The following is a 15,304-nucleotide window of genomic DNA, read 5'->3' on the forward strand; positions in this document are numbered from 1 at the left end:
TCTTGCCAGATGGAGCTTCCTTCTTTAATGTGTCATTAATTCTCACTAAATCACCGGCTTTATCACCCATAAAACATCCCCACACTATGACCAACTGTCCACCAAGTTTCACCTTTGGCATGACACATTGGCTCTTTATACATTCTCCATGAAGTCAATGAACAAACATTCGACAATGGCTTCCAAATACTTCACACATAAGTTTTGTCTGTGAAAAACAAACAACTTGGATCATTGCTGCACACTTCAGTTTTTATGTCTCTGTGCCCAATGCAATCATTTCACATTGTCTGTGTAACAAAGTTTTTTGGAAAATATGCATCCCTTTAAACCCTGTTCATGGAGACAATGTTGTGCTCTTGATGCAGAGACTGGTGCTGCCAGCATACTATTTACTCCCTCATAAATTTCACTTGCAGTGTGAATTCTCTGACATTTACTCTATACACAAATGATCTCATCTTCCCTGTACGACATTACTCAGGATCTTCCAGACTATGAAACACTTCAATTCGCACGTAAACAACTGCTGTACCATATACAACATTGCAGACTGGGCTACAATAACTTTGGTTGATACTGTCTTACTAGAATATCCTTCTGTTGCAAGTGTAATGTATTGCATACAAATAGGCACAAAGACCTATTATTGTATGATTACATGACAGTAGAACATTCACTGGGAGCAGTCATACCTAGTGAATATTTAAGAGTTTGTACACAGAGGGATCTAGAATGGAACAACCATGTAAAACTGGTTGCAGGTAAGGCAGATGCCAGACTGAGATTCATTGAAAGAATCCTCAGGAAGTGTAATCCACCCAATCAGAGGATGAGCTTACAAAACCCTTATTTGATCATAACTTGGGTAAAGTTTATCTGTTTGGGATCCCTATCAGATATGATCAACAGATAAAATAAGCACAACAAAAAGTCTGTCAAACAAGTAAGCTTTTTGGCCAAAAAGGTCTTCATCAGGATTAGACAAAATACTCTCATACAAATGCAACTCACACGACACACGACCCGAGAGCAAGTCTGCCTCGACAGTCTGGCCTTGGCAGCCAGAAATTGGGGTCATGTGTGTGTGAACTGCATTTGCATGAGTGTGCATTTATGTTAGTCTAATTCTGATGATAGCCTTTTTGGCTGAAGGTCTACATGTTTGACAGCGTTTTTGTTGTGCCTATCTGCGGCTCAGCATCTTCACTATATTGTATGTAGCAACTATCCTTTTCATAATACTGTCATTATTTTGTTCAGGATTTTCCATTGCTTGATAGAGGAAATAAGGAAGATGCAAAGAAGATCAGTACATTTCATTACAGATTCATTAAGTAAGTGCAAAAACAATCGTTCTTCCTGCAGAACAGTAACGATTGGGACACACAGTTTAAGTGATAGTGGTACAAAGTAGCCTCAATCATATTCTATAAGGAAACATGTGAAGTAGAGCTGTGGATATAGAAGTAGAATACCGAACCATCTATAACAAGTATGGAAGGTCCAGTGCTTCTAAGTTCTGTCAATAAATGCATGATAACTCTTTGTCCATTACAGTACCTAATACTTAGTCTCCTTTGGACAATAATGTTTATTAAATGAGGTGTACTGAATGTCAAACATCCATTTCTATTTTCCTACAACAACATAAAACATAATGTTACTAATATTAATGTGTCAGCTCTACAAGAAATCTATTTATGTAACTGAACTTTCAGAGTGACACAATTATTAAGTCATCACTCCACCTGAGAGATTCTACAAACTAGAATAAATCTCTATATGAAATTACGGTAGTTATAAAATAAAGATTTGAGCAAATTGCATAAAAATGTGGGGAAATTGCAGAAAAGACAATAAAAAATAATCTTGATTAGTCGACAATATAAAGCGCTGGTGCTCTCTTTTTGCTTTGGCATCACTGAATATGGATGTAAATAAGAATACAAACAAAGGTAGGAAGATCTTCCTGTATAGCAAGAACAGCAAGACATAAATTTCACATTATCTGACAGCCATCATGAAAATTTAGTCTCCGGCATTCACAATATTGAGCATCATGGGATGAAGTTCAAGATCATCATAGAATACACTTTAGACAAGTACATCCTGAGCAAATTTGTGTGGGGTGGAAAGACCCACTGTGATTTGACAACTATGTTATGAAGCTGCTACAAAAGAAAATACAGTTTCACTCCAAATTTAAATGTAACGAAAGCCTCACAGACAAAAAAAAACTTAACAGTGCCAAAATTAGCATAAGGAGTATATGCATGAAGCATTCCATGAATGCAAAAGTAAATCGCTATCTACCAACTTGACAGAAAATACTATGAAGTTTTGGTCTTATGATAAATTAGTAAATGGATCAAAGCCATCTGTTGAGACATTCTGTGACCATAATGGCATTAAAACAGAGAATGACACAGAAGAGGCTGAAATACTTTAGCAAACTATTTTGCAAAGGAAGATCAACTCAAGTTCCTCCTTTAGATCATCATATGAGCATCAAATTAAAATAAATTACCAAAGGGTAGAAAAGCAACTGAAATTGCTCAACAGGGGGAAGACCACTGGACCTGATGAATTACCAGTTTGATTCTACATAGAGTGTTCAAAATAACTTTCCCCTCTTGCAAAAGAAATGTGTCATAGATCTCTAGAGGAGCAAAGCATTCCTAATGATTGAAAAAAAACACAGGTGATTCCCATTTTCAAGAAAGGTCATCGAACAAACACTCAAAGCTATAGTCCTATACCTCTAATGTAGGTCTGTTGTAGAATTTTGGAACATATATCTTATATATATCTTATATATATCATGACATTTCTGGTGACCAAAAAACTTCTCTGTAGAAATTAGCATGGATTCCAAATACAATGGTCCTGTGAAACCTAGCTTGCTCTCTTTGTCTATAAGACCGAAAAAGCAATAGATACAGGCACCCACATGTGTGCCATGTTCCTTGACTTTTGTCAGGCATTCAATACCGTTCCGCACTGCCACCTAATGAACAAAAACTGAGCATAAGGAATATCAGACCAACTGTGAGACTGGACGCAGAGTTTCTAGCAAACAGAACCCAGCATGTCATTCTCAACAGAGAGGAATCATCAGAGTAAAAGTAACTTCACATATGCCCCAGGTGTGTGTTGTATAACCATTACTTGTCACAATACATATAAATTATCTGGTAGATAATGTCAAAGATTCCATGAGGCTTTTTCCAGATGGCACTGTTGTATGCAGAGAAGTAGGAACGCTGGAAAATTGTAGTGAAACAAGGAAGATATATAAACAAATGTACTGTATAGAGAATACAAAGAAGAAACGATCTGTATTGTATGATTACACAATTACAGGACAATCACTGGACACAGTTACTTCCCTAAAATATCTAGGAGTACTCATACTGAGCAATTGCAAGTGGAACGACCACATAAAATTAATCACAAGTAATGCAGATGTCAGACAGGTTCATAGGAGGAATCCTCAGGAAATGTAATCCATCAACAAAGGAAGTAGTTTACAGATTACTCCTTGCACCAAAACTTGAATATTACTCTCAGTATGGAGTCTGTACTAGATAGGAGTAGATAGGAAATAGAGAAGATGAAGAGCAGTATATTTCATTACAAGTTCATTAGGAAGCACGAACATGTTATGGAGATATTCAGTCAACTCCACTGGCAGATGCTGCAAGATCAGCAACCTGCATCACAGCATGGTCTACTGTTACAGTTCTGAGAGTGTAGGTTCCTAGAAAAGTCAACTAACATATTGCTTCCTCCCACGTATATCTTATGAAAAGACCATCAAGGTAAAATCGAAGAGATTCAAGCCCATAAAAAGGCTTACCTGCAATTTTTCTTCCCGTGAACCACACGCAACTGGAATGGTAAAGAAGGAAAATACATTGGTACACAAAGTGCCCTCCACCACACACCATAAGGATGCTTTTGTAATGTAGCTGCAAATGTAGATGTAGATTTTGGCACATAAAGATATTTCTTATTGTGTAAGGAGAATGGAATCTGTTTTTAGATGTCTTGTTGCATATTGACACAGAAGAAGCTGAGTAGCTCTGTGGTGTAGTGGTTATGGTACTAAACAGTTGCATGGTGGTTCCTGAGTTCAAAACTCACCTGTATTGTACAGTTTTAATTTCTATATTTGGTTCGAATACATTCTAAAAGTATCCACAAATGTCAAGAATCATTGTACTGGAATGTTCTGTAGCTGTATATATCCTGTACATGTTCTGGCCGGAATCAGTTCGCTCCGTGCTCTTGTATGTGCAAGTGCTGAATAAACCTTCATTAAGTGAAATTAGTGTTTGTCATTCATCTAATTACACCTTCTTCTATGTGACATTATACTGATAGAGGCGTTGGGTATTGGAACTTGTGATAGCGCACATTATCAACAACACAGTGGCTCCCATCAGCCCACGACAGAGCTGCAGTTTACATGGTGAGAAACCCAAGTTCAAGCCATATTCAACAGATCGCAATCTATTGGAGACAGAAGAAGAAGAGGACATTACGATGACAGCAACTGTGTGCCACCACATGAGACATCCTTCCGGGTTCTCTGGTGACAATGGCAAACATCCAAACAAGTGGCTGAAGGTGTATGAGCGTATAGCCAAATTCAACAAATGGGATATTTTTCTACTTGGAGGACACTGCCAAGCAATGGTATGAGAACAACAAGGAGAAGTTCACAATCTGGGAAGTATTCCAGGCGGAACTGCGCAAATATTTTGCCAACACACAACAACAGAAGTGCAAGGCTGAAGATAAATTAAAGTGTAAGGCACAACATCCAGGAGAAACTACAGCATCCTACATTCAAGACATCTTGGAGATGTGTAAAATAGTGATCCTAGAATGAAGGAGGAAGATAAGGTTGCACATCTCATGAAGGGTGTTTCTGATGACATATATCAAGCACTACTCCTGAAGGTGATTTCGAAAGCAGACAACTTCATAAAATGGTGCCAGTATATCGAGACCAAGCATAAAAAAAAATTACACGCAAGAAGTTTGAACAGCTTCCAAACATTGTATCGATGTCTATGAGGGAGGAAGCAACTCATTTCACAAGTATTCTTCATCAGATAGCGAGAGAGGAAGTTTGGTAGGCACTTGGATTGCACGGCAAGCAAAAAACCGAGACACTTCAAGAGGTAATAAGAGAGGAAGTGGAACAGACATTGAACCCAATCTCTCTTCCTTCATTTCCCTTTCAAAAAGTTACGTTTCTACAATGCCGAATGAGGAACCTGTTTTGGCACCCAGGATAACCAACCAGTATGTTTCCACTGTGGGTAACCAGGACATGTGGTGCACTATTGTCGAGAAAGGTGGCGGATATCTGATGACGCCCGTGCCAGAAGACAGCAAACCGATCTTAGCCGACGCCAACTATGGGCTGGCGAAGACGAACAAGAAGAGGTGGGTGCAGGACAACATACAGGATGTTTCAAAAATGACCGGTATATTTGAAACGCCAATACAAACTAAACGAGCAGCGATAGAAATACACCGTTTGCTGCAATATGCTTGGGAAAACAATACATTTTTAGGCAGACAAACTTTCGAAATTACAGTAGTTACAATTGTCAACAACAGATGGCGCTGCGGTCTGGGAAACTCTATAGTACGATATTTTCCACATATCCACCATGCGTAGCAATAATATGGCGTAGTCTCTGAATGAAATTATCCGAAACCTTTGACAACATGTCTGGCGGAATGGCTTCACATGCAGATGAGATGTACTGCTTCAGCTGTTCAATTGTTTCTGGATTCTGGCGGTACACCTGGTCTTTCAAGTGTCCCCACAGAAAGAAGTCACAGGGGTTCATGTCTGACGAATAGGGAGGCCAATCCACGCCGCCTGCTGTATGTTTCGGATAGCCCAAAGCAATCACACGATCATCAAAATATTCATTCAGGAAATTAAAGACGTCGGCCGTGCGATGTGGCTGGGCACCATCTTGCATAAACCACGAGGTGTTCGCAGTGTCGTCTAAGGCAGTTTGTACCGCCACAAGTTCACGAAGAATGTCCAGATAGCGTGATGCAGTAATCGTTTCGGATGTGAAAAATGGGCCAATGATTCCTTTGGAAGAAATGGCGGCCCAGACCAGTACTTTTTGAGGATACAGGGACGATGGGACTACAACATGGGGCTTTTCGGTTCCCCATATGCGCCAGTTCTGTTTATTGATGAAGCCGTCCAGGTAAAAATAAGCTTAGCGAATGTCTCTCGTGCAGCAATGGTAGCGGCGCTGAGGGGTTGCCGCATTTGAATTTTGTATGGATAAAGGTGCAAACTCTGGCGCATGAGACGATACGTGGACGTTGGTGTCATTTGGACAGCAGCTGCAACAAGGCGAACAGAAACCCGAGGCCACTGTTGGATCACCTGCTGCACTAGCTGCGCGTTGCCCTCTGTGGTTGCCTTACGCGGTCGCCCTACCTTTTCAGCATGTTCATCCGTCACATTCCCAGTCCGTTGAAATTTTTCAAACAGATCCTTTATTGTATCGCTTTTCGGTCCTTTGGTTACATTAAACCTCCGTTGAAAACTTCGTTTTGTTGCAACAACACTGTGTTCTAGGCGGTGGAATTCCAACACCAGAAAAATTCTCTGTTCTAAGGAATAAACCATGTTGTCCACAGCACACCTGCACGTTGTGAACAGCACACGCTTACAGCAGAAAGACGACGTACAGAATGGCGCACCCACAGACTGCGTTATCTTCTATATCTTTCACATCACTTGCAGCACCATCTGTTGTTGAAAATTGTAACTACTGTAATTTCGAAAGTTTGTCTGCCTGAAAATGTACTGTTGTCCCAAGCATATTGCAACAAACGGTGTATTTCTATCGCTGCTCATTTAGTTTTTATTGCCGTTTCAAATATACCGGTCATTTTTGAAACACCCTGTAGGTCACAACAGACACAAGCTAGCCGCTGGAGAGGAGGTTCCCCAACACGCTGATCAAGGTCCCCATCGCCGTTTAGAAGCTTCAGTGGATCACCTAGCCACAGCAACCTGAAAAACTAAAGGGTGTGACCTTCCTAGGAGGTGAGGCCACCGAAGAGAAAAATCCTCCGCCATGTATCACTATAAAAATGATAGGAAACTACGTTGATATCCTCATGGATGGCCAACCAGCTCAAGCTCTTGTGGAATCTGGAGCATCATATTTGGTCATTCTGGAGAAGTTCCATCGCCAGTTGCAGAAAAGTGTATACATCGACGGCAAAACATCTCTGCTGAACGTGGCTAATGGGAAATATGTAAAACCTACAGGAAGATGTACCATTCATGTGGGTATAAGTGGCCATACACAGCCCTTAGAATTCATCATCTTACAAGAGTGTAGTCATGACGTCAATCTCGGATGGGACTTTTTGAAAGATTCTCAGGAATTTATATCCGCAGCACATGGTCTCGCAGTAGCGTTCTTGCTTCCCGAGCACAAGGTCCTGGGTTCGATTCCCAGTGGGATCAGGGATTTTCACCTGCCTCGAGATGACTGTGTGTTGTTGTGTCGTCTTCATCATCATCATTCATCCCCGTTATGGTCGGAGGAAGGCAATGGCAAACCACCTCCAATAGGACCTTTCCTAGTACAGCGGTGCGGGTCTCCCGCATCGTCCCCTACTTTCTGTCAAGGAGTATGGGACTTCATCATCATCAAGCCATTATAGAGTGTGGTCATTCAAAGATTATGCTAGAAAATATGGGATACTGTGGACAGGAAGATTCGCACTCGAGAGTGTGGAGACCAAGTGTGCTGGATGAAGTGATCATTCCTGCAGTCAGTGCTAGAAAGGTAACTGTCAACTGTCATGCCATGCATCAACTCATGTTTCTTGTAGTGCTATGTAAGAGAAGCATACCACTGAAGAATAATTTAGTCATCCCAGCCTCTGTCATCTCATTTAAGAACGGATTCGGTGAATTGTCAATAGTTAACTGTCAACGAGAACCACAGATCCTTCCAAGACACATGTGCATAGTAAACTCTGAGCCATTAATTGCCGAACAGCTGAGTGTCATAGAAAACTTCCATGTTGAGTCTGTGGGTGAAATTGGTTCTACCACTACCAGACAAGATCTTCTAGCTCAACCATCACCAGATCTTACTACAGACAACAGATGAAGCTACTTGCCATTCTTCATGAGTTCTCTGAATGCTTCAATCCACAGGTGAAGAGCAAATTAGACAAATTGACTGTGAAGCACCGGATTAGCACTGGAGACCATCAACCAATAAGCAGAGAGCATACCATGTGTCAGCAACAGAACGTTGAATAATTCACAAAGAGGTAGAGAAAACGATGAAGAATGACATCATTCAGCCTTCGCAGAGCCCATGGTTGTCACCAGTGGTCCTAATCAGAAAGAAGGATGGCAGTTGGCACTTTTGTGTGGATTACAGGAAGCTTAATAAGATAACTAAAAATGACGTTTACCCTCTTACACAAATTGACAATACACTAGATCGTCTGCAAAGGGCTAAGTTATTCTCAACCATGGACATGTACTTGGGATACTGGCAAATCGAAGTAGATAAGGCTGATTGTGAGAAAACTGCATTCATCACCCCTGAGGGCCTGTATGAGTAATGCCGTTTGGTTTGTGTAATGCACCAGCAACTTTTGAACGGAAGTGGATGAAATGTCTTTGTTGTTTACATGACAATATAATGTTCTCAGAGACATTTGATGAACATATAAAAAGACTGAGGGGCCATTCGTAACTGTCTCCAACAAGGTGGACTAAAACTTAATCCAAAAAAGCGTCTCTTTGGAGCAAAAGAAATCAAAATACTTGGACACCTTGTGTGAAATGAAGGTGTGCGGCCAGACCCAGAAAAGGTGAGATCTATAATGCAATTTCCTATTCCTAAAAGTATTAGAGATGTGAGGAGCTTCCTCGGATTATGTTCTTATTACCGTCGTTTTATCAAAGACTTTTGTATCAAAGCCAGGCCTCTCCAAGAGTTGTTAACAGCTGATGCTAAATTTATCTGGGTGGTGCTCAACAAGATACTTTCGATGTGCTGCAAAAAGCTCTGACGACTGACCCTGTACTTGGTCTGCATGATGTGAGAGCACCTACTACAGGACTACACACAGATGCCAGCGGGTATGGGATCGGTGCTGTTCTGGTGCAAATTTCTGATAGAAAAGAGAAGGTTGTAGCCTATGCTTCCAGGACACTTACAAAAGCTGAGAGAAACTAGTCAACCACTGAAAGAGAACGTCTTGCTGTCATCTGGGCCATGTGCAAATTTCGACAGTATCTCTATGAAACGCCATTCACAGTTGTTACAGACCATCATCAGGTTTTAAGGATCCAACAGGACGACTCACCAGGTGGGCACTACGTCTTCAAGAGTATGACATTACCATAGGGTACAAGAATGGGAGAAAACACCAAGATGCCAACTGTCTCTCAAAAAACCCTGTGCAAGACCATTAAGACTTTGATGAAAATAGTGACTGTCTTGCTGCAGTCCAGGATCTCTCTGTTGAGCAGAAGGACGCCAAGATATCTCAAATTATGCTTGCCTTAAATCAGTCAGAGGATGTGAAAGGACAATTTAAGGTAGTAAGTGCATTACTTTGCAAGAAAAAATTTGATCCGTTTGGAAAGAGGTGGCTACCTGTGATTTCTAAACACATGCACTTAGATGTTCTACAGAAATTCCATGACACGCCTGAGGCCGGACATATAGGATTTATTAATACACACAATAGAATCCGCAAGAGATTTTTCTGGCCAGGTTTATTTAGGAGTGTCCATCACTATGTGTCACACTCTCGAGAGTGCCAGAGGAGAAAGGCAGTTCCTCAGAAACCACCTGGCCCACTCATACCAATTCCACCAGCCGAAACGCCTTTCCAGCATGTTGGGATTGACCTCCTCGGACAATTTCCAACGTCTGCTCGTGGCAATAGAGGATTACTGCTTGAACTGATTATCTGACATGCTATGCCATTACAAAAGCCGTGAAAACAGCCGAAGCATTTGAGGTAGCCAAATTCATCATGGAAGACATTGTATTAAAACATGGTGCCCCAAGGTCGTTAATTATGGATTGAGGGATAGTCTTGCAATCGAATCTTGTGACAGAGATAAACCGTCAGTGCAACATTACTCATCACATGACGACTGCCTATCATCTGCAAACTAATGGGCTTACTGGATGCCTTAGTAACACCTTGGCTGACATGCTATCAGTGTTCGTCAATGCTGAGCAGAGCAACTGGGATGAGGTGCTACCTTTCGTGACATTTGCCTATAACACCGCCAAACAAGACACACATGATTTACGCCATTTTTCATGGTGCATGGGTGTGAGGCGACTATATCGATGGACACTGTGTTTCCGTTACATCCTGATGACATGGACGATGAATATATCGGCCAGTTGTTAACCAGAACTGAGGAAGCTCGGCAGTTAACTCGACTCCGCACATTACAGGCTAAAGAAAACGATCGCCAAAGGTATGACGCGAGCCACCGCCCTGTTGTCTACCAGCCTGGGGACCTCCTCTAGATCTTCACTCCTGTTAAGAATATTGGTCTCTCTGAGAAGCTCCTCAGGCGCTACTTTGGACCTTATAAGGTTGTAAGACAGTTGTCTGATGTTACTTATGAAGTTGAAGATTTCGACCCTGACACAAGACGATGAAAGATCAGAGATACAGTCCACGTCCTTCGAATGAAGCCCTATAAGGATCCTGCAACCCAGGGTAAATTCGAAGCTCCAGTAACAGGTAACAAGTGGAAAAGTGACAAAGAGTGTAATGGCAAAAAAAAATTCTAAGAAGACCACCACCACGGCGAGAATCAGTTATCAGGAGTCGGAGTATGCAGGACTGATGACTCGTTCCCAAACTAGGACTTCGTAACACCGAGACGCTGTTCTCTCAAGGAGGGAGCAATATCGCAGAAGAAGCTGAGTAGCTCCATGGTGTAGAGGTTATGTTACTTAATTGCTGCATGGTGGGCCATGAGTTCAAAACTCACCTGGTCTGTACAATTTTAATTTCTATATTCAGTTTTAGTACATTCCAAAAGTATCCACAAATGTCAAGAATCATTGTACTGGAATGTTCTGTAGCTGTATATATTCTGTATGTGTTCTAGCCGGAGGCAGTTCTCTCCACACTCTTGTATGTGCAAGTACTAAATAAACCATCATTAAGTGAAGTTAGTGTTTGTCATTCATCTAATTACACCTTCTTCTATGTAACAATATCATGAAACTGTGGCATCCACAATCAGCGATATCACGGCTGCACATATCTTGCGTCGCAGCTTGCGAATTGCTTATGTGACATAATTTTCATAAGTTTGTGTTTGTACTGAGACTGAAAGCCTATTTACTGTTTCCCACAAAACTAGACTCTGTAAGTCAGAATAAAAATACTCATATTACTCTCATTCTTGTCACTGATTACTAGTTCAAGTTGAAATATTTACTCCTCTTCCATGTTTGTGGAAGCATACACAATAGTTTAAAAGCTCTGCTCAGTGTAACAAAAATTACTTGATGTGCTTGAGGACATTTCATATTATGAGGTGCATTCAAGTTCTAAGGCCTCCGATTTTTTTCTCTGGACTGGAAAGAGATATAAACATGCGCATTGTTTTAAAATGAGGCTGCGTTCAATGTCAATACGTCCCAGAGATGGCAGCACCGTATGGTAGATGGAATTTTACCACCAGCGGCGAGAATGAGAACTGTTTTAAATACTTAAAATGGCGACGTTTTCCTTACTTGAACAGTGTGCAATCATTCATTTTCTGAATTTGTGTGGTGTGAAACCAATTGAAATTCATCAACAGTTGAAGGAGACATGTGGTGATGGAGTTATGGATGTGTCGAAAGTGCGTTCGTGGGTGCAACAGTTTAATGAAGGCAGAACATCGTGTGACAACAAACCAAAACAACCTCGGGCTCGCACAAGCCGGTCTGATGATATGATCGAGAAGCTGTACAGAATTGTTTTCGGTGATCGCCGAAATTACTGTTGAACAGATGGCCTCCAGAGTTGGCATTTCTGTGGGTTCTGTGCACGACCTGAAAATGCGAAAAGTGTCATCCAGGTGGGTGCCACGAATGCTGACGGATGACCACATGGCTGCCCGTGTGGCATGTTGCCAAGCAATGTTGACATGCAACAACAGCACGAATGGGCCTTTCTTTTCGTCGGTTGTGACAATGGATGAGACGTGGATGCCATTTTTCAATCCAGAAACAAAGCGCCAGTCAGCTCAATGAAAGCACACATATTCACTGCCACCAGAAAAATTTCGGGTAACTGCCAGTGCTGAAAACATGATGGCGTCCATGTTCTGGGACGACAAGGGCGTAATCCTTACCCATTGCGTTCCAAAGGGCACTACGGTAACAGGTGCATCCTAGAAAAATGTTTTGAAGTACAAATTCCTTCCTACACTGCAACAAAAACGTCCAGGAAGGGCTGCGCGTGTGCTGTTTCACCAAGACAACGCACTCGCACATCGAGCTAACGTTACGTAACAGTTTCTTCGTGATAACAACTTTGAAGTGATTCCTCATGCTCCCTACTCACCTGACCTGGCTCCTAGTGACTTCTGGCGTTTTCCAACAATTAAAGACACTCTCTGTGGCTGCACATTCACCAGCCATGCTGCTATTGCCGCAGCGATTTTCCAGTGGCCAGAACAGACTCCTAAAGAAGCCTTCGACGCTGCCATGGAATCATGGCGTCAGCGTTGTGAAAAATGTGTACGTCTGCAGGGCGATTACGTCGAGAAGTAACGCCAGTTTCATCGATTTCGGGTGAGTAGTTAATTAGTAAAAAAAAATCTGACGCCTTAGAACTTGAATGCACCTAGAATTAAGATTCAGTCGCTACAACTTGTGTGCTAAAACACACACACACACACACACACACACACACACACACACACACACACACACACACACACATATGTATGTTACATCAATAGTCTTCAGAAATGAACCTAGATCTGATCATTTTTTTACTTCTCCCCTTTGGACATTATCAAACAGTATCACACAAAGATATGTTCTAAGCATCCGTTTGTCAGCATGTCATGATCTGCATCAATATGCTACAGTGTCTCACACTCAAGAGATCCACATACACACTCTACAAGCATCTGCACATTATATGGAAGAAGGATATCTTGTCCTATTACAGTCACTTCAAATGTGAACTGATCATAAGCTCATGAATCAATACATCGTGGAAGTATGACTGGATACTGGTGGGTTATTTAAACTCACAGCAATACAACAAGTCTTAAGTGTAAAGTAAAATACCTTTCTTGGATGCACAGCCACTCCCTGTACATGCCCTGCTTTCAAAAGCAACACCACGACACATCAGCTCTGGGATGCTGGGTGGTGGATCAGAGCAGTTCCTCCAGTGGTACTCACTGCCCTGGCCACACACAGCACTACAGCGAGTCCAGTCGCTCCATGCTGTCCATCCCCCACGGACTGCAATGAGCAGTGATAGCTACAGTCATCAGCATTCCTAGAAACATTATCTCAATGCATAAAATTTGTTATTACTAAAGAAAAAAGGCAATTTGTGGATGGAAAAATATGTAAAATAATGGAAAGGTAACCACTCACCTATAGCAGGCCTTCAGAAAGGCCTTGGTCATCTCTACATCTACATCTACATTTATATTCCGCAAGCCACCCAACGGTGTGTGGCGGAGGGCACTTTATGTGCCACTGTCATTACCTCCCTTTCCTGTTCCAGTCGCGTATGGTTTGCGGGAAGAACGACTGTCTGAAAGCCTCCGTGCGCGCTCGAATCTCTCTAATTTTACATTCATGATCTCCTTGGGAGGTATAAGTAGGGGGAAGCAATATATTCAATACCTCATCCAGAAACGCACCCTCTCGAAACCTGACGAGCAAGCTACACCGCGATGCAGAGCGCCTCTCTTGCAGAGACTGCAGCTTGAGTTTGTTAAACATCTCCATAACGCTATCACGGTTACCAAATAACCCTGTGATGAAACGTGCCGCTCTTCTTTGGATCTTCTCTATCTCCTCTGTCAACCCGATCTGGTACGGATCCCACACTGATGAGCAATACTCGAGTATAGGTCGAACGAGTGTTTTGTAAGCCACCTCCTTTGTTGATGGACTACATTTTCTAAGGACTCTCCCAATGAATCTCAATCTGGTACTCGCCTTACCAACAATTAATTTTATATGACCATTCCACTTCAAATCGTTCGCACGCATACTCCCAGATATTTTACAGAAGTAACTACTACAGTGTTTGTTCCGCTGTCATATAATCATACAATAAAGGATCCTTCTTTCTATATATTCGCAATACATTACATTTGTCTATGTTAAGAGTCAGTTGCCACTCCCTGCACCAAGTGCCTATCTGCTGCAGATCTTCCTGAATTTCGCTACAATTTTCTAATGCCGCAACTTCTCTGTATACTACAGCATCATCCGCAAAAAGCCACATGGAACTTACGACACTATCTATTAGGTCATTTATAAATATTGTCAAAAGCAATGGTCCCATAACACTCCCCTGTGGCACGCCAGAGGTTACTTTAACGTCTGTAGACGTCTCTCCATTGATAACAACATGTTGTCTTCTGTTTGCTAAAAACTCTTCAATCCAGCCACACAGCTGGTCTGATATTCCATAGGCTCTTACTCCTGTGATCTTTGTGAAGAAGAAGAAACATGTGAAAGAAAATGGTATTCACACCAGCTTTCGAGCTCTTGCTCTTTCTAAGGAAAAGTAGACACATTCACACACAACCACACAGACACCCAAATACAGACTCTTGCTGTCATATCCACTACCGATACCATCAATGCATGGGTGGGAGCTACTATCCAACTGCCAGCCTGAGGTATGTCAGCGAGTGATAGCCATTATGCATCAGTTTTTGGATGCTTTCAAATCTGGAGTGGAGAAAAGCCAGACCATGTGACCCAACGTAGAACACCATATCAACACTGGCGACCATCCCATCAACTAGCCAGCATAGGCTGAACAACAGATAATTATGGATAAAGTGGGGAAGATGCTGCAAGTTGACATCACTGAATCTTCAGAAAGGCCTTGGTCCTCTCCTGTGTTCCTTGTTAAAAAAAGACTAAGAGCTCATGGTGTTTCTACATATACTACCAATGACCGGAGAAAATTACAGAAAAAAAATGTGTGTACATTGTCATGCATTGGTGATACACTG

At 41.9% G+C, this 15,304-nt stretch overlaps 1 protein-coding gene across 5 annotated transcripts in view; it reads right to left on the bottom strand.

The window, feature by feature from the left end:
* The window catches only part of LOC126335308 (uncharacterized), a 328,273-nt gene that overhangs the window by 231,040 nt on the left and 81,929 nt on the right, over window positions 1-15,304 (bottom strand). For all 5 annotated transcript variants that reach the window (XM_049998445.1, XM_049998442.1, XM_049998443.1 and 2 more), the window contains exon 5: window positions 13,380-13,559. In XM_049998445.1, the coding sequence (XP_049854402.1) occupies window positions 13,380-13,559 (180 nt within the window). The remainder of the gene's footprint in view (window positions 1-13,379; window positions 13,560-15,304) is intronic.

The sequence above is a fragment of the Schistocerca gregaria genome, chromosome 2 (genome assembly GCF_023897955.1).
Source record: "Schistocerca gregaria isolate iqSchGreg1 chromosome 2, iqSchGreg1.2, whole genome shotgun sequence".
NCBI classification, from domain to species: Eukaryota; Metazoa; Arthropoda; class Insecta; order Orthoptera; family Acrididae; genus Schistocerca; species Schistocerca gregaria.